The 22,545-nt window shown below is 37.2% G+C and overlaps 1 protein-coding gene across 2 annotated transcripts in view; it reads right to left on the reverse strand.

Annotated features, from left to right (window-relative positions):
* The window catches only part of LOC131941189 (A disintegrin and metalloproteinase with thrombospondin motifs 6-like), a 69,885-nt gene that overhangs the window by 5,255 nt on the left and 42,085 nt on the right, over window positions 1-22,545 (reverse strand). The window contains exons 7-12 of one of the 2 annotated variants that reach the window (XM_059300207.1): window positions 20,457-20,580; window positions 19,301-19,384; window positions 18,628-18,791; window positions 16,587-16,725; window positions 15,598-15,742; window positions 4,955-5,036 (exon numbers count right to left, since the gene is read on the reverse strand). In XM_059300207.1, coding sequence (XP_059156190.1) covers window positions 5,000-5,036; window positions 15,598-15,742; window positions 16,587-16,725; window positions 18,628-18,791; window positions 19,301-19,384; window positions 20,457-20,580 — 693 coding nt within the window. In that variant the 3' untranslated portion in view covers window positions 4,955-4,999. Of the gene's footprint in view, window positions 1-4,954; window positions 5,037-15,597; window positions 15,743-16,581; window positions 16,726-18,627; window positions 18,792-19,300; window positions 19,385-20,456; window positions 20,581-22,545 lie in introns of those variants that run through there. The other variant, XR_009386620.1, reaches the window with a different exon arrangement.

Raw genomic sequence — 22,545 nt, forward strand, 5'->3', positions numbered from 1 at the left:
TTTGAGGGGCGGGTGCAAATGAAAAGTTCGAAGGGGGGGGGTGCAAATCGAAAGTTTGTCCCCGGGCGCCGGGAAGGGTCGCTACGCCTCTGGTAAAACATATTTATAATTAGCACATAATGTATATTATACTGCTTTTATCATTCTATTTCCTTTATCTGCACATTTAAGCATACAGAATATTTTGTTGAAAGAACAAGTAAGGCGTCGGTTACCTAACTTTGTGATAGTCATGAACTAGTGCTAGATGCGGTGTGAAAACAGCGACGATATAGATATTTGATAAGTATATTATGCATCTAATTTTAATTCTAAGCCATTATTATTACACTGTATATCAATGTTGAAAAATAGTTTCTTCCCATTTATAAAATGAAACTAACAAAGGGATACAATCTTAAACTTTTTTCCTGAAATTCGCTAAAGAAAAAGAAAGGAAAAATATATAAATTATTTTAACTCTACTCACTATTTATTAATAAGTATATCATAAACATTAAACATATTAGATAATAAATGAGTCTAAAGTATATGTTTATTTTGTAATTTTTAATTAAATTTTGGCTCTAAATTAAATAAAAGACCATTAGAGATAATAAACTTAAAATATGTAGATTAATGAACGTTTCAGTTCCGAGATTGCTACATCCTCACTAACATTTCTTTTGTTGCCAAATTGTTTTCTCTCCATAAACATGAGTATTAGTTGGAAATCAAAGCAGTTAAGTATACTCAAAACAGTTGTCTTTTTAACTTTAATTCCTGATGTCTTTTAATGTATTGTTTAATTTCCATGTTTTGTCTGATTGTAATATGGGATGGTGTAAGAAAAGCATCATTTATTTTTAAACCCTAAAGTTTCACCATTGATGTATCATGCCTTTATTAACACATGCTCACAAGTAAGTTGAATGAATGTATACACTGTCATTTATCTCAGTGGTTATAGAAGATTTAATAAAAGGCATTGAGTAATTGAACACAAAAAAAAAAAAACAAAAAAAAAAAAAAAATTAAAGAATTCTGTTCAGGAGATTCTTAAAAACTTGAACCTAATTTCTGTTTGTACAAAAAAATTCTTTTTGTAAATATTGATTTCTAATGCATATTTAAATACTTCCAAAAATGTATAAAAGCACATTTAAAAAATGTGGTGATGTATCTCTGATGTATAGTTTCAAAATAAAGCACTATTTACTTTTTAAAAAAAATAAAGAAAGAAAGAAAGAAAGAAAGAATTCTGTTATATCTAGCAAACACAATAATGTCCTAGTATTATTCTACCAGATCAGGACATATTGGGGAAATAAGTGTTAAATAGGGTATGTTACGCATCTGACTGTATTAAATTAGGGTTAATTTATTTCTTAAAATTCAGATGCAGTTTTTCTACAATTGTAAAACAATTTTCTTTCTGCATTATGGTGTTGTAGTGCTTACTGGTTTTGTTCATAATAATTGAAAAAAACATAATTGGAATATTTTTGTATGTTATTTCATTGCAAATATGTCAACGGTTTAGAATTTTATCTTCCTTATACTGCAGTCATTGATACTATTAATTTCTGATCTTTGAAAACAAAGATATGATATTTGTAACAAAGTTGGATACAGTATGAACTTCCGTACTATGTACATAGTTCATTTTCCAAGAAAATATAAACATTGAATTTTGTGAAAGTCCAAAATTATACTTGCTGTACATATTAAAGAAGTCTTTGCATAAAAAAAAATACATCATCACTAAATCGATAAAGCTTATCATTTTTGGGGTTAAGCCGTGTAATGTATTTTTCCCATATAGTTGTGCGTGAGGCCCACCCGGGAACTGGCAACACTCACAAGAAGAAATAAACAAAAGGAATAAAATACTTACAATGTATAAAATGTAAAGAAAAACAACCACACAAGGTTCCAAATAGAAATTCAAAGTAGTAATTAAATGGAGAAAATAAAATGGCATAAGAACTAGAACAGCCTATCGAACATCAAAAAATAAATTAGTAATGTTTTGTGAACTTCTATTGTTACTTAGATGCTCCCTAACTTCTTCTTTATCATTTGCATCCCAAGGCTCAATTGCCCTGTACTGTCCATCTACTAGCTGTACGCCGTCAAGAGTGTGAGTCCTCAAATGCTCACACATCTTAGTCAGGTGCCTGTTTGTGTATGGCGGAAAATACATCAAACGGCTATTCCTGCCTAAGTTTAGCTTGGCAGGACATGCGCCAAAAACTCTAGAGATTTTCATAGAAGAGGGTTTTTCTTTAGCTACCCTCACAGCTGAAGAACTAAAAAGAGAGCTATGTATGTTATGTAGCCTATCACCAAATGAATTTGAGAGTGTGTATAACTACGGGACACTGTGTCTATGGTATGTCACCATTAGATCAAATGAACTATATGAGAAAATGCACCTAAAGGAATTTCACAGAGATTTGCCACCTGGGGTAACATCCAGATACAGATTGCAGAAAATATCAATAACCCACGCCGATAAATCTGGGCAAAGGGGCATGCTGAAATGGCTGCCTTCCAAGACAAGCGATGATGATATAATGGCAATTCTGAAATCTATAAGCAGTCAGGACTCAACATCAACATTTATGAGGTTAAGAATTCAGTCTCACTTTCATAATATACATGTATAGTACTCTCTATTCTAGACAACACTATTGGGATGGTGGGGGGCGACCAAAATACTTGAGGGAGGGAAAGAGCACACTTGTGACGGTACCAAATCTGAGGGAAGGTGACACCGCTTAGAGGGATGACACCGCTTGGGGGAATACACCACTTGGTGACACCGTTTGGGGTGACACCACTTGGTGATACCGTTTGGGGTGACACCACTTGGTGATACCGTTTGGGGTGACACCACTTGGTGATACCGTTTGGGGTGACACCACTTGGTGACACCGCTTGGGGTGACACCACTTGGTGACACCGCTGACACCACTTGGTGACACCGCTGACACCACTTGGTGACACCGCTTGGGGTGACACCACTTGGTGACACCGCTTGGGGTGACACCCCTTGGTGACACCGCTGACACCACTTGGTGACACCGCTTGGGTGACACTGCTTGGGGGATGACACCACTTGCTGACACCGCTTGGGGGGTGGGGGAATACACCACTTGGGGACACCGCATGGGGGATGACACCATTTGGCGGGATGACACCACTTGGTGACACCGCTTAGTTGGGTGACAACACTTGGTAACTCGGCTTGGGGGGATTGGTGGCACCGCTTAGGGGGATGACACCACTTGGTGACACCACATTGGGGATGACACCACTTGTTGACACCACTTGGGGGGATGACACCACTTGGAAAGTCAGGGTGAGGATAATCGTCCTTCACGAGCTACTGATAGTGTTTTAAAAATATTTTCAGTCGCAGCCCTGGTAGTGTCGAATTCACAAATTATGAATTACTGAAAAATATTAAATAAAACAACTAAATCGTAGTGTATACTGCGTCGCGGTTTAGCTCGTACAGAATATTTTGCTGAAAGAACAAGTAAGGCGTCGGTTACCAAACCCGGTGTGGACTAGTGCGAGATGCGGCGTTAAACCAGTGACGATAAAAATATATAGATATTTATTAACATACAAGCATCTAATTTTTAATGCTAGGCCATAAATATCAAGCTGTATAACGTCAATGTTGAAAAATATAATCGTCTTACGTGAAATTTAAATTGGGTTAGTTTCTTCCCATTTATATAGTTGAATTAACAAAGGGATACAACTTTTTTTTTCCTATAATTCGTTCAAAACAAAACAATTTCAAAATTATGGGTTTATTTCTATGCAAATCACTGCTTATTTATTACTATATTATAAATATTAACCGTTTAAGACTTGTTTGTAGTATATGTTTGTTTTATAGTGTAATTTGTAATTATTGCTTAGCTATAGTTAAAATTAACGCCCATTAACGATAGTAAACTTCAAATATATGGACTTTTGAACGCTTTTTTTTTATTATTACTGACAAACATGCACTTTTTAATCGTCAACAATAGGTTTTCTAATTTTAATCAAATATACCAGGGGTCGGCAACCTGCGGCTCGCGAGCCGCATGCGGCTCTTTTGGTGTCCAGTTGCGGCTCTTCAGGTCCATGCACAAATATTAATAATTATTTTATTTATTTTCAAAACTCATAAACATATTAGCCTGCAACATTCGGTAATAAACGATAAAACAAAAGATATAAACAATAAACATTCACTATTCTTTTAGAATATTTAGTTACTCCCTATCTCAATGTACTTCCTATTACATTGTCCATTCCGAATTAAAACATTCAACATCATAGTGGATATCACTAAGAAACTAAACCAGCTAAATGTAAAACTGAAAGGAAAACACAGCCTATATCTTGCTTCAAGGTGTGGTTTGTTTCGAAAATACTTTTTTATTGAATACATGGTGAGAGGTAAATTACTTAATTACGAAAAAAATCTGAAAAAAAAATATCAATATAAAACCAATGCTACTACTCAATCACTTCAGCAATAATATAAACAAAATGAAGGATGTTTTCACTGAGAGATATGAGCTATTCAAAACAAATGCAAGTACTCTGACTTACATAGTAGATCCTCTCAACACAAATTCAAATGAGATAATCTCATATATTCAAGGCTATTTATTTTAAATTATATATATAATATGATATTTGTTATGGATTGTATATATATATATATATATATATATATATATATATATATATATATATATATATATATATATATATATATATATATATATATATATATATATATATATATATATATATATATAATCCTAAACAAATATACTATTGACATAACAATGTTAGTGGCTCTTTAAAATCCGGGTAATATTGTAAATTGTAATTTTTGGCTCTTTCGGCTCTTAAGGTTGCCGACCAATGTAATATACAGTTACTCTACTCAAGATGCACCTGACTTGGCTCCTGAATCAAGAGCTAGAGATCTAGATATCTAGATTAGATTGTAGATTTCTAGTTCTAAGATGAATCTGTTAAATAAAATATAACACTTAGCAAATTACCTGGATTAAATCAAAGCAAATAGACCTTTAGTAAACACATAAGAAGGTACCCTACACAACTTATCCAAGATTATCAACAAAATACCAAAATGTGTACGCTAATGAAGGTTGTATTCAAGACTGCACTTTGTGAGATTGATTCTGAATAACAATATCAGATGCAAGTAAAAAGAATAATGTTTCCCAGAAAGAAACGATTACTGGTCCAAGCTACAATCAAATGCCTTTACAATTTAATAATTAATTAAGTCAATAAAAATTTGAGAATAAAAAATTCTAACGTCAAAAAAAATGTTTCAATATCTTTTAATTTTAATGGGCCAACAGCCGTTGGTGTTTGTTTTGTTTTTGTTGTGTTAATTGTATCTTATCTGAGGGAGGGTGACCAGAGTTTCTTCCAAGCATCTCTCCGGGGGGAGGGGGATAGCCCTAACCCTAACCCCCCCCCCCCCCCGAACGAAATGAAATTTATATAGAAAACATACTTTTACCAGTGTCCGCCCCCCCCCCCCCCCGGAAATATCAAGTGCCCCTTCCCATCCGGCGAAAAAAGTCTGGAAGAAACACTGAGGGTGACACCGCTTGGTGAAGAGGAATAACATCTTAAAGAGGATAACATCTTAAAGAGGATAACATCTTAAAGAGGATAACATCTTAAGGAGGATAACATGTTAAAGAGGATAACATCTTAAAGAGGATAACATCTTAAGGAGGATAACATCTTAAAGAGGATAACATCTTAAAGAGGATAACATCTTAAGGAGGATAACATCTTAAGGAGGATAACATCTTAAAGAGGATAACATCTTAAAGAGGATAACATCTTAAGGAGGATAACATCTTAAAGAGGATAACATATTAAAGAGGATAACATCTTAAAGAGGATAACATCTTAAAGAGGATAACATCTTAAGGAGGATAACACTCTCTGGAGCAGGCCTACACCAGCTGTGATCCCTTGAGTAATAATAAATATCAATGTTCAATTAGTAATGTCGTTGTAAACTTCTATTGTTACTTAGATTCTCCCTAAATTCTTCTTTATTATTTGCATCCCAAGGCTCAATTGCCCTGTACTGTCCATCTACTAGCTGGACGCCGTCAAGAGTATGAGTCCTCGAATGCTCACACATCTTAGTCAGGTGCCTGTTTGTGTATGTCGGAAAAATACATTAAACGGCTATTCTTGTCTAAGTTTAGTTTGACAGGACATACGCCAAAAACTCTAAGAGATTTTCAAAGAAGTGGGTTTTTCTTTGGCTACCCTCACAGCTGACGAACTAAAAAGAGAGCTATGTATGTTATGTAGCCTATCACCAGCTGAATTTAAAGGTCTGTATAACTACGGGACACTGCGTAAATGGTATGTCACCATTAGATGAAAGGAACTCTAAGAGAAAATGCACCTAAAGGTATTTCAGAGAGATTTGCCACCTGGGGTAACATCCAGATACAGGTTGCAGATAATATCAATAACCCACGCCGAAAAGGGCGCATGCTGAATTGGCTGCCTTCCAAGACAACCGATGATGATATAGTGGCAATTCTGAAATCTATAAGCAGTCAGGACTCAACATCAACATTTATGAGGTTAAGAATTCAGTCTCACTTTCATAATATACATGTATAGTACTCTCTATTCTAGACAACACTATTGGGAAGGTGACCCCCACGTACGAGTGGGGGGGGGGAGGGGGCGACCAAAATACTTGAGGGAGGGAGAGAGCACATTTGTGACGATACAAAATCTGAGGGAGGGTGACACAGCTTGGGGGTGGGGGAATACACCAGTTGGGGACACCGCTTAAGGGGATGACACCAGTTGGTGACACCGCTTGGGGTGACACCACTTGGTGACACCACTTGGTGACACCGCTTGCTGAGGATGACACCACTTGATGACACCGCTTGGGGTGACACCACTTGGTGACACCGCTTGGGGAGATGACACCTCTTGGTGACACCTCTTGGGGGTAACACCACTTGGTGACACCACATGGGGGGATGACACCACTTGGTAAACCGCTTGGGGGATGACACCACTTGATGATACCGTTTAGGGGGTGGGGGAATACACCACTTGGGGACACCGCTTGGGGGATGACACCACTTGGTGACACCGCTTTGGGGGAAGACACCACTTGGTAACACCACTTGGGGGGTGGGGGAATACACCATTTGGGGACACCGCTTGGGGGATGACAACACTTGGTGACACCGCTTTGGGGGATGACACCACTTGGTAACACCACTTGGGGGGATGACACCACTTGGAAAGTCAGGGTGAGGATAATCGTCCTTCACGAGCTACTGATAGTGTTTTAAAAATATTTTCAGTCGCAGCACTGGTAGTGTCGAATTCACAAATTATGAATTACTGAAAAATAATTAATAAAACAACAAAATCGGAGTGTATGCTACGTCACGGGTCAGCTCGTACAGAATATTTTTCTGAAAGAACAAGTAAGGCGTCGGTAACCAAACAGGGTGGTAGGCGTCGACTAGTGCTAGATGCGGCGTTAAATCGGTGACGATAAAGAATATATAGATATTTAATAAATATACATGCATCTAAATTTTAATACTAGATGGCTAGGCCATAAATATCAAACTGTATAACATTAATGTTGAAAAATATGTCTTACGTGAAATTTAAATTGGGTTATTTCTTCCCATTTACATAATTGAATAAACAAAAGGGATACAACTTTTGATTTTTTCCTGAAATTCGCTCAAAACAAAACAATTGTAAAATTATGGGTTTATTTTTATGCAAATCACTATTTATTAATTATTTTATTATACAAAATTAACCATTTAAGATTGTTTCTAAAATATATGCTTTATAATGTAATTTGTAATTATTTTTTGGCTCTAGTTTAAATATAGGACCATTAACGATAGTAAACTTGAAATATATACAGTTTTGAACTTTTTCATATAAAAGCGCTGTATTAGTTCGCCATATTCCACACAAGTATTCTTCTTCTTCGTTCTTAATTTTTACTTTTTGTATTTACCAAGTATAGATAAAGTCTTGCAAACGTGCAAAAAAAAATCATCTCGACGTTTTAGGGCTCCCTGAGTCGGAAAAAGATAGTTTGATGAAATTTCATATAAAAGTATTATATCAAAATCGTAGATCCTTATCAACTTTTGAGCGATTTCCGATAAATGGAGGTGGAACTTTTGTGCTTTGAATTTTTCAAAGGCATATAACTTGAGTATTATTTCAGATAGATAAATGAAATTTGACGTGTAAGTAAAATGTCTAATTCTCTGCCTTCTATAAAATTTTGAGTAATTTCCGTCGACCGGAAGTAGTAATTTACGCTATTTCCGATTTCTCAAAAAACGCTTGTGAATTTATAAAATACAAATAATATCCCGCACTATTATGCACATTTTATTTGGCGTTCACTTGGTGTGCAATTCTTTTTTTTTTACGAGATTCTATTCTATTATAAAAAGTTTAAGCAATGGACGCGGGTGAGTTGACGAGATTCCTTCCATAATGTTGTTGACATGGAATAAAAACGTGTTTTTTTAGGTTTAGACCGTAAAAATAATTTAAAAAATAAAAACTTAAACCTAAAATTAATTAAGAAAATTTATATTTTTAGAATAAATGCTATAAAATTTGCAAATCCGGAGAACTTGAAAATAATGTGTTGAGTTTAAGGCTACATTTCTATTCATTTTCATCAAGCCTAAGTTATAACCGGATATTTCACTTTCGTAAGACGAATATTGATTGGCTGTACAGGAACTCCGTGATCGATAATTATTTGTTTACAAAACTTTGCAAATCAAGTTTTTAAATAACAATGCACATTTAAACCCCATGACCTAGTTTTCTTTTTTTTTTTAGCTTACAATGTGTATCGAATAGCAGGATGCCATTGTTTATGTCGCCAATTCATGTGAAAACTAAAAAGTCTGGAAGAAACACTGAGGGTGACACCGCTTGGTGAAGAGGGATAACATCTTAAAGAGGATAACATCTTAAAGAGGATAACATCTTAAAGAGGATAACATCTTAAAGAGGATAACATCTTAAAGAGGATAACATCTTAAAGAGGATAACATCTTAAAGAGGATAACATCTTAAAGAGGATAACATCTTAAAGAGGATAACACTATCTGGAGCAGACCTACACCATCTGTGACCCCATGAGTAATAATAAATATCCATGTTCAATGACGATCTAGAAACACTGTTGGTATGGGTCTATAAGGGAAACAAATGTGTAATCATCACAATCTTGTGGCAAATATACTGAATTGTCTCCCTTATGATGTGAGGGTGGATGGCATGTTATTAGTATCATCAATTTTAGTAATTAGAGAGCTATGTATGTTATGTAGCCTATCACCAACTGAATTTGAAGGTCTGTATAACTACGGGACACTGCGTCTATGGTATGTCACCATTAGATGAAAGGAACTCTATGAGAAAATGCACCTAAAGGAATTTCACAGAGATTTGCCACCCGGGGTAACATCAAAATACAGAGTGCAGAAAATATCAATAACCCACGCCGATAAATCTGGGCAAAGGGGCATGCTGAATTGGCTGCCTTCAAAGACAAGCGACGATGATATAATGGCAATACTGAAATATATAAGCAGTCAGGACTCAACATCAACATTTATGGGGTTAAGATTTCAGTCCCACTTTCATAATATACATGTATGGTACTCTCTATTCTAGACAACACCATTGGGACGGTGACCCCACCTACAAGTGGAGGGGGCGACCAAAATACTTGAGATAGGGAGAGAGCACACTTGTGACGGTACCCAATCTGAGGGAGGGTGACACCGCTTGAGGGTGGGGGAATATACCACTTGGGGCCACCGCTTAGGGGATGACACCTTTTGGTGACACCGCTTGGGGGATGACACCACTTGGTGACACCGCTTGGGGAGATGACACCTCTTGGTGACACCTCTTGGGGGTAACACCACTTGGTGACACCACTTGGGGGATGACACCACTTGATGACACCGCTTGGGGGTGGGGGAATACACCGCTTGGGGCCACCGCTTATTGGGATGACACCTTTTGGTGACACCGCTTGGGGGATGACACCACTTGGTGACACCGCTTGGGGAGGATGACACCACTTGATGACACCGCTTGGGGAGATGACACCTCTTGGTGACACCTCTTGGGGGTAACACCACTTGGTGACACCACTTGGGGGGATGACACCACTTGGTAACACCGCTTGGGGGTGGGGGAATACACCACTTGGTGACACCGCTTAGGGGGATGACACCACTTGGTGGCACCGCTTATGGGATGACACCACTTGGTGTCACCGCTTATGGGATGACACCACTTGGTGACACCTCTTGGGGGGATGACACCGCTTGGTGACACCTCTTGGGGGTAACACCACTTGGTAACACCACTTGGTAACACCACTTGGGGGGATGACACCACTTGGAAAGTCAGGGTGAGGATAATCGTCCTTCACGAGCTACTGATAGTGTTTTAAAAATATTTTCAGTCGCAGCCCTGGTAGTGTCGAATTCACAAATTATGAATTACTGAAAAATATTAAATAAAACAACTAAATCGCAGTGTATACTACGTCGCGGGTCAGCTCGTACAGAATATTTTGCTGAAAGAACAAGTAAGGCGTCGGTAACCAAACAGGGTGGAATGCGTGGACTAGTGCTAGATGCGGCGTTAAGACAGTGACGATAAAGATTATATAGATATTTAATAAATATACATGCATCTAAATTTTAATACTAGATGGCTAGGCCATAAATATCAAACTGTATAACATTAATGTTGAAAAATATAAGTCTTACGTGAAATTTAAATTGGGTTAGTTTCTTCCCATTTAAATAATTGAATTAACAAAGGGATACAACTTTTGATTTTTCCCTGAAATTCGCTCTAAACAAAACAATTGTAAAATTATGGGATAGTTTCTATGCAAACCACTGTTTATTAATTACTATATTATAAAAATTAATCACTTAAGAATGGGCTCTAAGGATATGTTTTATAATGTAATTTGTATATATTTTTTGGCTCTAGTTTAAATATAAGACCATTAACGATAGTAAACTTGAAATATATACACTTTTGAACGCTTTTATTGAAAATCGGTTATTTACTATGTTACATACAAGGTTTCTCATCTTCGTTCTTAATTTTTACTTATTACATAAAAAGAAAAAAAAATACGAAGTAGACTATAGAAGGAGTATTTTAATCTTGCAAAAAATCAAAATCGAGATTTTCTCAAATCTCGACGTCTTACACCATAGTTTTGCAAATTTGTCTGTATGTGTGTGTGTGCGTATATGTATGTGTGTACTTGTACACGATAATTTGAGTACCTCACAGCTAGGTTAATAAAATTTCATATACGAGTTAAAAAAAAATAATAATAATTTTTACTTATTGTATACACGAAGTATAGAGAAAGTCTCGCAATCATGCAAAAAACAATCGAGATTTTTACAAATCTCGACGTTTTAGGGCTCTCTGAGTCGGAAAAACATACTTTAGCAATCTTGTCGAATTCTGTGTGTATGTGTGTCTGTGTGTGTGTAAACACGATAACTTGAGTACCGCTACAGCTAGGTTGATGAAATTTCATATACAAGTATTATATCAAAATCGTAGATCCTTATCAACTTTTTTGCGTTTCCGATAAACGGAGGTGGAACTTTTTCTACTTTGAATTTTTCAAAAGCCTATAACTTGAGTACAATTTCAGATAGATAAATAAAATTTCACATGTAAGTAAAAGATCTAATTCTCTGCCTTCTGTTGACCGGAAGTAGTAATTTACGCTATTACCAATTTCTCAAAAAACGCATGTGAATTTATAAAGTACTAATAATATCCCGCACTATTATGCACATTTTATTTGGCGTTCACTTGGTGTGCAATTCTTTTTTTTTTACGAGATTCTATTCTATTATAAAAAGTTTAAGTAATGGACGCGAGTGAGTTGACGAGAATCCTTCCATAATGTTGTTGACATGGAATAAAAACGTGCTTTTTAAGATTTAGACCGTAAAAATAATTAAAAAAATAAAAACTTAAGCCTAAAATTAATTTAGAATTTTTTTTATTTTTAGAATAGATGCTATAAAAGTTGCAAATCCAGAGAACTTGAAAATAATTTCTTGAGTTTAAGGCTATATTTCTATTTATTTTCATCAAGCCTAAGTTATAACCGGATATTTCACTTTCGTAAGGCACATATTGATTGTCTGTACAGGAACTCCGTGATCGATAATTATTTGTTTACAAAACTTTGCAGATCAAGTTTTTAAATAACAATGAAAATTAAAACCCAATGACCTAGTTTTTCTTTCTTTAGCTTACAGTGTGTACAATAAACTTTATGGCAGCCCATCGAATAGCAGGATGACATTGCTTATGTCACCATTACACGTCAAAACCAAATTGTTTTTGCTTTTTTTTATTTTTATTTAGTTACCGAAAATATTAAAAACATCAAATACATCCAATCTTTAGTAAAGTCCGAAATAAACCAGACAGGCAGGATTTATAACCATATTAATTGTAACTACGCCGTGCAAGATTTTTAAATTAATTAATGGGCCTCTCAAATACCTTTGAGACTTTTCTCGCTCGCGTCCATTAAAAATGGATTACAAATATTGTCTATGTCCTGAGTTGCCATCCCCCGTAGTGTTATATTAGAATATTCGAGAAAATTTAAAGGAGATCACTCCCGGTTGAAAGGGATCTTTATTGAGAACTCGAGACTTTTTAAAAAATTTAACAACCATGAGCTTTGCCGACTCGACTATGCCTCCAACACAATTAAGTATACGTGTCAACTGGTTAAGATCCATTGAGGCCATTGACTCCGATTTCAGCCTGCTTTTCCTTTTGGATTTGCTTCGTCCAACCAAGAACAAACAACAAGGCAGAAGCTGTTTTATTTTGGAGTTGTCTCTCCTAGAGGAGTGGCTGTCCCCAGCTAACGAGCCTCATCTGCCCGAGGGTTCGAACTCGATAACTAATTTAGTCAATAAAAATTTGAGAAAAAAAATGTTTTTGTTTCTTCCAAGCATCTCTCCATGGGAGTGGGGGAATAGCCCTAATCCTAACCCTAACCATAACCCCCCCCCCCTTGAACAAAATGAAATTTATATAGAATTGTCAATTGTATCTTATCTGAGGGAGGGTGACCATAGTTTCTTCCAAGCATCTCTCCGTCTGGGGGAGGGGGGGGATAGCCCTAACCCTAACCATAACCCCCCCCCCCCCCCCCGAACGAAATGAAATTTATATAGAAAACATACTTATACCAGTGTCCGCCCCCCCCCCCCCCCCCGAAAATATCAAGTGCCCCTTCCCATCTGGCGAAAAAAGTCTGGAAGAAACACTGAGGGTGACACCGCTTGGTGAAGAGGGATAACATCTTAAAGAGGATAACATCTTAAAGAGGATAACATCTAAAAGAGGATAACATCTTAAAGAGGATAACATCTTAAAGAGGATAACATCTTAAAGAGGATAACATCTTAAAGATGATAACATCTTAAATAGGATAACATCTTAAAGAGGGATAACATCTTAAAGAGGATAACATCTTAAAGATGATAACATCTTAAAGAGGATAACATCTTAAAGAGGATAACATCTAAAAGAGGATAACATCTAAAAGAGGATAACATCTAAAAGAGGATAACATCTTAAAGATGATAACATCTTAAAGAGGATAACATCTTAAAGAGGATAACATCTTAAAGAGGATAACATCTTAAAGATGATAACATCTTAAATAGGATAACATCTTAAAGAGGGATAACATCTTAAAGAGGATAACATCTTAAAGATGATAACATCTTAAAGAGGATAACATCTTAAAGAGGATAACATCTAAAAGAGGATAACATCTTAAAGATGATAACATCTTAAAGAGGATAACATCTTAAAGATGATAACATCTTAAAGAGGATAACATCTAAAATTGGGATAACATCTTAAAGAGGATAACATCTTAAAGATGATAACATCTTAAAGAGGATAACATCTTAAATAGGATAACATCTTAAAGAGGATAACATCTTAAAGAGGATAACATCTTTAAGAGGATAACATCTTAAAGAGGATAACATCTTAAAGAGGATAACATCTTAAAGATGATAACATCTTAAAGAGGATAACATCTTAAAGAGGATAACACTATCTGGAGCAGGCTTAAACCATCTGTGACCCCATGAGTAATAATAAATATCCATGTTCAATGGCGATCTAGAAACACTGTTGGTATGGGTCTATAAGGGAAACAAATGTGTAATCATCACAATCTTGCGGCAACTATACTGAATTGTCTCCCTTATGATGTGGGGGTGGATGCCATGTTATTAGTATCATCAATTTTAGTAATAAATAACTTCTCCTAAGTAAACATTCAGCCAGAGACGTAGCGAACCTTCCCGGGGACAAAATTTCGATTTGCACCCCCCCCCCCTTCAAACTTTCGATTTGCACCCCACTCCTCGTACTTTCGATTCCCCCCCCCCCTCAAACTTTCAATTAGTTTTTCCAACCCATTTTGGCGCCCCCTAAGGTCGGCGCCCGGGGATATATGTTTCCCCCCCCCCTACGCCTCTGCATTCAGCAGTATGTATTTTTAGTATGAGAGCCGATGCATTGGCCAGGACAATTTCTCCAGGATAGAAAATACAAGGCTAAACAACAACAAAGGGCGGTCAAAAGAAATATGAGAAGATCAATAACGAAAGAGTTGAAGGACGGACGCCTAGGGTTCCACAGGGCAGAGGTTACAGTTAGAACAGTGGTTCTTAACCTGGGTTTGATTGAACCCCTGGGGTTCGGTGAGTTAGTCTCAATGGGTTCACCGGAGGTTAAGACATACATACTATCCATAAGCCAGTGTGGACGATAGAACTATTAAGAAGAGCTTGGTGATTGGTGAATACTTTTCGTTAGGAAAAAAAAAAGATTTTTTTTTCGCGTTTATAATTACAATTCGTTAAAAAATATTTGCTTTTCTTCTCATTGATCATTACATTTGTTTAAAAAAACATGTTAAAAATGTATCATATTTATCATGACATTTTTTTAGAAAAATAACATGTGTTATTTCTCTTTCTCTTACTTATCATTACATTTCGTTGTAAAATTTTAAAGTTGTTATCTTATCATTTAATTTTGTAAAATAGGTAGGCCTACTTTTCATTATTTTCATTAGAAAAATAACGTTTTATTCCTTAACTAATAATGACATTTCGTTAAAAAAATTGTAAAATGTTCGTTCTCTCATTAAATTTCGTAAAATAGGTAATATTCATTACTTTTCGTCAGAAAAATAACATTTGTTATTCCTCTTACTTTCATTACATTTCGTTTAAAAAATTAAAATTTTTTAGTTCTCTCATTAAATTTCGTAAAATAGTAATATTCCATTTTCGTTAAAAAAAATAACGTTATTCCCCTTATTAGTCATTAGATTTCGTTAAAAAAAAGTTTTAAAAAAGCTCTCACTTGAAGCGATCCTCTACTGAGATGTAGCAGGGTCCGTTGTTGCAGGTCTGGTTGCTGATGGGGACCTCGTCAGATGGACACAGGGTCTGGTTGACATACTGACCAGTCACACGGTCGATGCAGCGTACGGCACGGAGCTGGAAGCCTGGGGAGTAGGGGGGAACACAGGTGTCAACACAGGTGTCAACACAGGTGAGTAGTGGGGAACAGGTGTCAACACATGTGCCAACACAGGTGAGTAGGGGGGAACACAGGTGAGTAGTGGGGAACAGGTGTCAACACAGGAGTCAACACAGGTGAGTAGTGGGGAACAGGTGTCAACACAGGTGAGTAGTGGGGAACAGGTGTCAACACAGGTGAGTAGTGGGGAACAGGTGTCAACACAGGTGAGTAGGGGAGAACAGGTGTCAACACAGGTGAGTAGTGGGGAACAGGTGTCACACAGGTGAGTAGGGGGGAACAGGTGTCAACACAGGTGAGTAGTGGGGAACAGGTTTCAACACAGGTGAGTAGGGGGGAACAGGTGTCAACACAGGTGAGAAGTGGGGAACAGGTGTCGACACAGGTGAGTAGGGGGGAAAAGGTGTCAACACAGGTGAGAAGAGGTCAGCACAGGTGAGTAGAGGGGAACACAGGTGAGTATTGGGGAACACAGGTGAGTATTGGGGAACATGGTAAACACAGGTGAGCATAGGTCTACACATGTGAGTAGAGGTCGCCGGTTTAGTTCCCCAACATAACTCAGGGACGCATTACCGACTCGAGACCTATATCCGAACTCGTGACTTCTAGGCTAGCAGGCATAGGTTCTACTACTTGACCATGCCGACGCTCAATAATCAATGCAGTAAAAAAAAAATTTAATCTTCCACATATTAAGCACGTCTTTTTTTTTCAACTATAGCAGGATTAAATCCGGCTCATTCCAGGGGCAGTTAACTCTGGCTTGACTGGGTGAATGTATTTTAAAGACAGTTATCACACCTTACCAACTCCACAGTTGGCCGAACACAGAGACCAGCTCCCGTGCAGCCAGGCGTAGCGGTCTTGTGCATCCGCCTCGATGTATCGAGACCTGGGTATGGAGTATCGATACTGGACTAGCGGATTTTGGCGGTTAAACAGAAGCTGTTCATGAAAAAGAAAGACGAAGAAAATTATTTATTACTAAAAAGAATTGTCCTACATACTTTTTAAATATTCTTTATCTAAAACAAACTTTTTTTTATTTAAATGTTTACAAAATTAAATAGTTTTTAAAAAAAGATTCAATTTCACCATTGTCTTTCGATAATTTAGAGGTCATCCATTAATGACGTCACGCTTTTTTGACGATTTTTACCCCCCCCCCCCTCCACCTCCCCTCCGTCACACATCGTCACAAAAAGCCAGACCCCCCCAACCCCTAAAATGACGTCATACTTCAGCCTACAACCCCCCTCAAAATTGCAGTCGAATTTTTCTTAAAATATGATATTTTTACAAAAACTTGTCTGAACTCTGTCAACATAGAGTATTTTAATCAATTCCTACTACAAATTATTAAAAGTTTTCTAAAACGCAAAAAAAACCCAGCTAAAATTCGTTTTTCTAGCATTGCTTTTTTATTAAGCAAAAGTGTGACGTCACACCATCTGAACACCCCCCTCCCCCTCACATATCGTCACAAAATTACTGACCACCCCCCCCCCCCCTCATGAGTGTGACGTCATTATGGACGACACCTTATCTTAACCATATTTTTAAAATGAACTGCAAAATGTATCCCACTTTATTTAAAATTAAGTGTTAAAAAATTTTGAATAATTAACTTTCCTTTTCCTTCATTACAGACTTATAAAGATTTAGTAATAAAACTAAATATTGAGTTTTGTAACTTTCAAAATCTTAAACCTTTAACTGCCCATCCCTTTACCTATGTGCGCCCTCCCCTAATTTCACACAGATAAGACGTGCAATTAATCCTGATGTGATTTAAAATCGTAGAATATTTTTTAAAAATAACAACATATTTAGGTGTGGGATTAAAACATTACACTGGAATAATTTAAAAGTTTACCTTTAATACTGGTTCACTTTATATAATTTCAAAGTATACAATTACTACTGCGATAAATTTAAAAGTAAACTTTTAGTACTGGTTCAATTTATAAGTTCACCTTTAGTACTATTATATTTTAAACATACGTTACTACAGGTACATTTTAATATAGCTGTTAAAGTTCCCTTTTCAAACCTGACGGTCTATAGGGCAAGTGAAGTAGAGTTCACTTGTTTCTGTGACCACGGCATATGAAGAGATAGTGTGGTCAGCACTATGCCCAGCCGCCTTTACTTTCCCTAACATGAATTAGGTACCCATCAGAGCTGGGTGGACTCAGGGATTCGAACTCGAGACTTACGGGTTATCAGTCCAGCTCTCTACCGCTAGATCACACCGTCCCATTTACATAAGCTGTTACATAAGGATAAAAAAGGCATCCCCTGGCCGTTTCAGAAGTAATCGAAATCAGAAGATGGCGCTGGATAGGGCACGTCTTAGTAGTCTTAAGAAACAATCGAAATGATAGGAGTAGGACGGAACTGGACGGCTCAAGGTAAAAGGAAAAGGGGAAGGCCAAGGAAGACGTGGAGGTTCACAACTGACAAGAGACTGTCTTCGGGAACTGTGCAGGAAGTTGACAGAGGCCGGCAAAAGTTGACAGCGACCGGCAAAAGTTGACAGAGACCGCCAAAAGTTGACAGAGATGGCACAAGTTGACAGAGACCGGAAAAAGCTGACAGAGACCGGCAAAAGATGACAGAGACCGGCAAAAGTTGACAGAGACGAGCAAAAGTTGTCAGAGGCCGGCAAAAATTGACAGAGTTTAGGTCATATTAAAGTGTATACCTTTAGATCTTATTGAATTGTATACCTTTAACGTAGCTCATATTAAAGTGTATACTTTTAGTTTAGCTCATATTAAAGTGTATACCTTCAGATCGTATTAAAGTGTATACCTTTAGTGTAGCTCATATTAAAGTGTATACCTTTAAGTACAGAGTTTGATTGATGGGGCCCCTGGCCGTGAACTTTGACTCGTCCTCCTCCGTGTGGTAAATGAAGCGGGTTCCGGCGAACTCGACCGCGGCCTTGCTAGAACCGGACATGAGCTGAGTCAGCTCAATCGACTGACCATCGTCTGATCGTAATTCTGGAATTTCAAAACAAATAGTACCGACTTTTTTTTAAAATCATTCACGGCGGAAATTGCTAGTAGTAGAGAAAATATGCTGTTTGCTTACTGTTGAGAAAGTATAGGCGGTTTTTTTTTCTGAAATTTCAGTACGGGGCAAAGGGGGGGGGGGTCGACGTGGTTAAAGAATATATATATATATATATATATATATATATATATATATATATATATATATATATATATATATATATATTTATTTATTTATTTATTTATTTATTTATTTATTTATTTATTTATTTATTTATTTATATTTATTTATTTATTTATTTATTTATTTTTATTTATTTATTTATTTATTTATTTATATTTATTTATTTATTTATTTATTTGAGGTTTGACAGCTGGAATGTTCTCATCTGGTGTCCTCCATCTAGCGAGCCCCTTGCCAATTCCGGAGGGAGAGAGACATACAAGCCATAGGATCCCCAGCCTATTCGATGACAACAACACAAGATGAAACTCACCTAACGCGCTGGGGGGTGTAGACAGGATGGTGATGGCCAGTCGGGTCGCCTCCAGGGGAAACGTCACTACCTCCTTCCACTCACCTGTTGGGGAGGGGGGGGGGTACACAAATGTTAAACGTGGTCAGAAACATGCACATATTTGGTCTTGACTACTATTGTTTGATTTGCACATGTTTTTTTTAAGAACTTCAGTAGATCATAAATGACTAATCCAGAAATGTAGAGTTGAGGTTAAGGATGGGGTTGGAATATATATATATATATATATATATATATATATATATATATATATATATATATATATATATATATATATATATATATATATATATATATATATATATATATATATATATATATATATATATATATATATATATATATATATATATATATATATATATATATATATATATATATATATATATATATATATATATATATATATATATATATATACAAACCGATACGGCAACATATACTACACATCAACTAACAAGACAACCTACTTGACAAGCTGCACAAACCTATATAGCAACCTGAACAACCTACACAATGAAATACAAGACAAGTAACATGACAACCTACTTGTCAAGCAACAAAACTTATTTGGCAACCTGAAATACAAGACAACCAACATGATAACCTAAACCTACACGACAATCAAAACGAAAACCTCAACCTACACGACAACCTACTTAACGCGACAACCTAAATGACAACATACACGACAATAGGGCTTGTAAGTAGGTCACAACTTCTCGTTCTCGTACTTGCCAGCTAGTAGACTTCGAGACCGTAGTCTTGCAAGCCCTATTTACAAGTAAACCGACACGTCGACCTACAACAACAAACCTACCCGACAACCTACCCGACAACCTACCCGACAACCTACCCGACAACCTACCCGCCACCTACCCGACAACCTACCCGACAACCTACCCGACAACCTACCCGAAAACCTACCCGAAAACCTACCCGACAACCTACCCGAAAACCTACCCGACAACCTACCCGACAGCCTACCCGACAACCTACCCGACAACCTACCCGCCACCTACCCGACAACCTACCCCACACCTACCGACAACCTACCGACATCCTACCGACAACCTACCCGACAACCTACCCGACAACCTACCCGACAACCTACCGTTTGTGAAGTCGACGTTGAGCGTTGACCCCTCCTCCGTGTGACATTTCTTGTCTTGACCCCCACAGACCAGACAGTTGTCCTCGTTGACAGTTGACCCCAGCACCCTGTCACAGCCGATATTCTGTGGGGGGGGGGGGGGGGGGGGGTGGGGGTGGGGGGGGGGTGGGGGGAGGGATAAAAATACTCGGTGAGTACATTTGTTTTGGTAAAGGGAGATAACTCAGAAAATAAATTTGAGTTATAAACTCAACTAACCAATTTGTGTTGAGTTATAACCTTTTTACAAAATAAAATAGTTTTTTTTATTATCCCCCTTGACCAACTGACAAATTTGTGTTGGTCAAGGGGGATAATCAAATAAACGAATTTATTTTGTAAAGGGTGATACCTCAGTAAACAAGTTTAGTTTGAGTTAAGGGTTATAACCCAACTAACAAATTTATTTTGGTCAAGGGTGATAATTAAATGAACTAATGTATTTGTAGATTTGGGTCGGGGCTAGGGTTTTGATTAGAAAAATACTCAGAGGCAGGGTTAGGATAGCGAAACCAGAAAAAGTAACAGAATTGAAGGTTTCCTGTCGCCCATCAAGTATAGCATTATAAAAATGTCACTGAAATTATATAACCCTTATCATATCCCCTTCTTACCCCATCCCCCCCCCCCCCAACCCCCACCTATAGACGCTAAGCCTGAAATAAGTTGGATGACATACGTTAATCTAACCACTTCATGTAAGTTTTGAGTTTTAGATTAATGTGTATTAAACCCTAACTTTTCTTTTAAACTAGCGATAGTAAAAAAAAAATATAACAACAATGAAAATAGGGCCGGCAACTCTTATGAGTTAAAAAAAATTATTCAATTTTTTTTTAAAATAATGTTTTTAGCATGTAAGATAAATTCGTTATATATATTTTTTAATAAACTATACTTCAAACACAGACTGTTCTTGTGCACCAATACATTTTTATTAACATAATATTTTCATGCACCAGGGGGGAATATTCGTTTTTTTACTCCCTTAGGAGAGCCACATGTTGGTCGGGTAATTCAGGGTTGTGGCCCTTTGATGACAGATTTTAAAATGTAACGTAAACAGACGCGGGTTTGTTTATTTTCTTTTAAGACGCTACAATATTTAAGCTGACCCAGGTTGATACCGCCCCCTTTCCTAGAAAACAACGAGAATCTTTAAGCTTACTAAATACCAGACCCACACCGTTAAAATAGTAAAAAAGGCAGTGGCGTAGGCAGGGGGGGGGGTTAGGGGGTCATAACCCCCCCATAGACCCCTCGGTATATATATATATATATATATATATATATATATATATATATATATATATATATATATATATATATATATATATATATATATATATATATATATATATAAAGAGGGGGGGGGGGTGTAAATCGAAAGTTTGGGGGGTGGGTGCAAATCGAAAGTTTGGGGGGGGGGGTGCAAATCGAAAGTTTGAGAGGGGTGCAAATCGAAAGTTTGAGGGGGGGGGGGTGCTAATCGAAAGTTTGAGGGGGGTGCTAATCGAAAGTTTGAGGAGGGGGGGGGGGGTGCAAATCGAAAGTTTGAGGGGGGTGCAAATCGAAAGTTTGTCCCCGGGTAAAAATTGGAACACCCCCCCCCCCCCCCTTGAGACGATCCTGGCTACGCCACTGAAAAAAGGAATCGCGATGCCAGCTAAATCCTTTAATATTGACAATGGGGAAAAAATATAAAAGGGGAAAAAAAGTTTAAAACTTCAGCTAACAAGAATGTTAGTATTAGTGACGAGTTTACAAACAACTCTGTTTTTCGTGGTGGTTTGCATTCATGTTTGATGTGAGCTTAGGTCTCAGGTGATAGGCCGTACACAGGGAACTGGCCAACCTGCACGGGTTGGTCAACCCGTCCAACCACCAATCGGGCTCGCTGTGGACCCACCTGCGGCCCCTGAAGGTTTAGTCTGAACAAGACATTCCCATCTTCAACGCTAGTTGTTTTTGTTTTTTTTTGTTGTTTTTTTGTTTTGTTTTTTTTTTAACACCAGACAACACACGGAAATTCCGTGTATCGGAACCGGTT

This window comes from Physella acuta, unplaced genomic scaffold, assembly GCF_028476545.2.
Source record: "Physella acuta isolate Inbredline_101_S28 unplaced genomic scaffold, ASM2847654v3 ptg000352l, whole genome shotgun sequence".
Classification (NCBI taxonomy): domain Eukaryota; kingdom Metazoa; phylum Mollusca; class Gastropoda; family Physidae; genus Physella; species Physella acuta.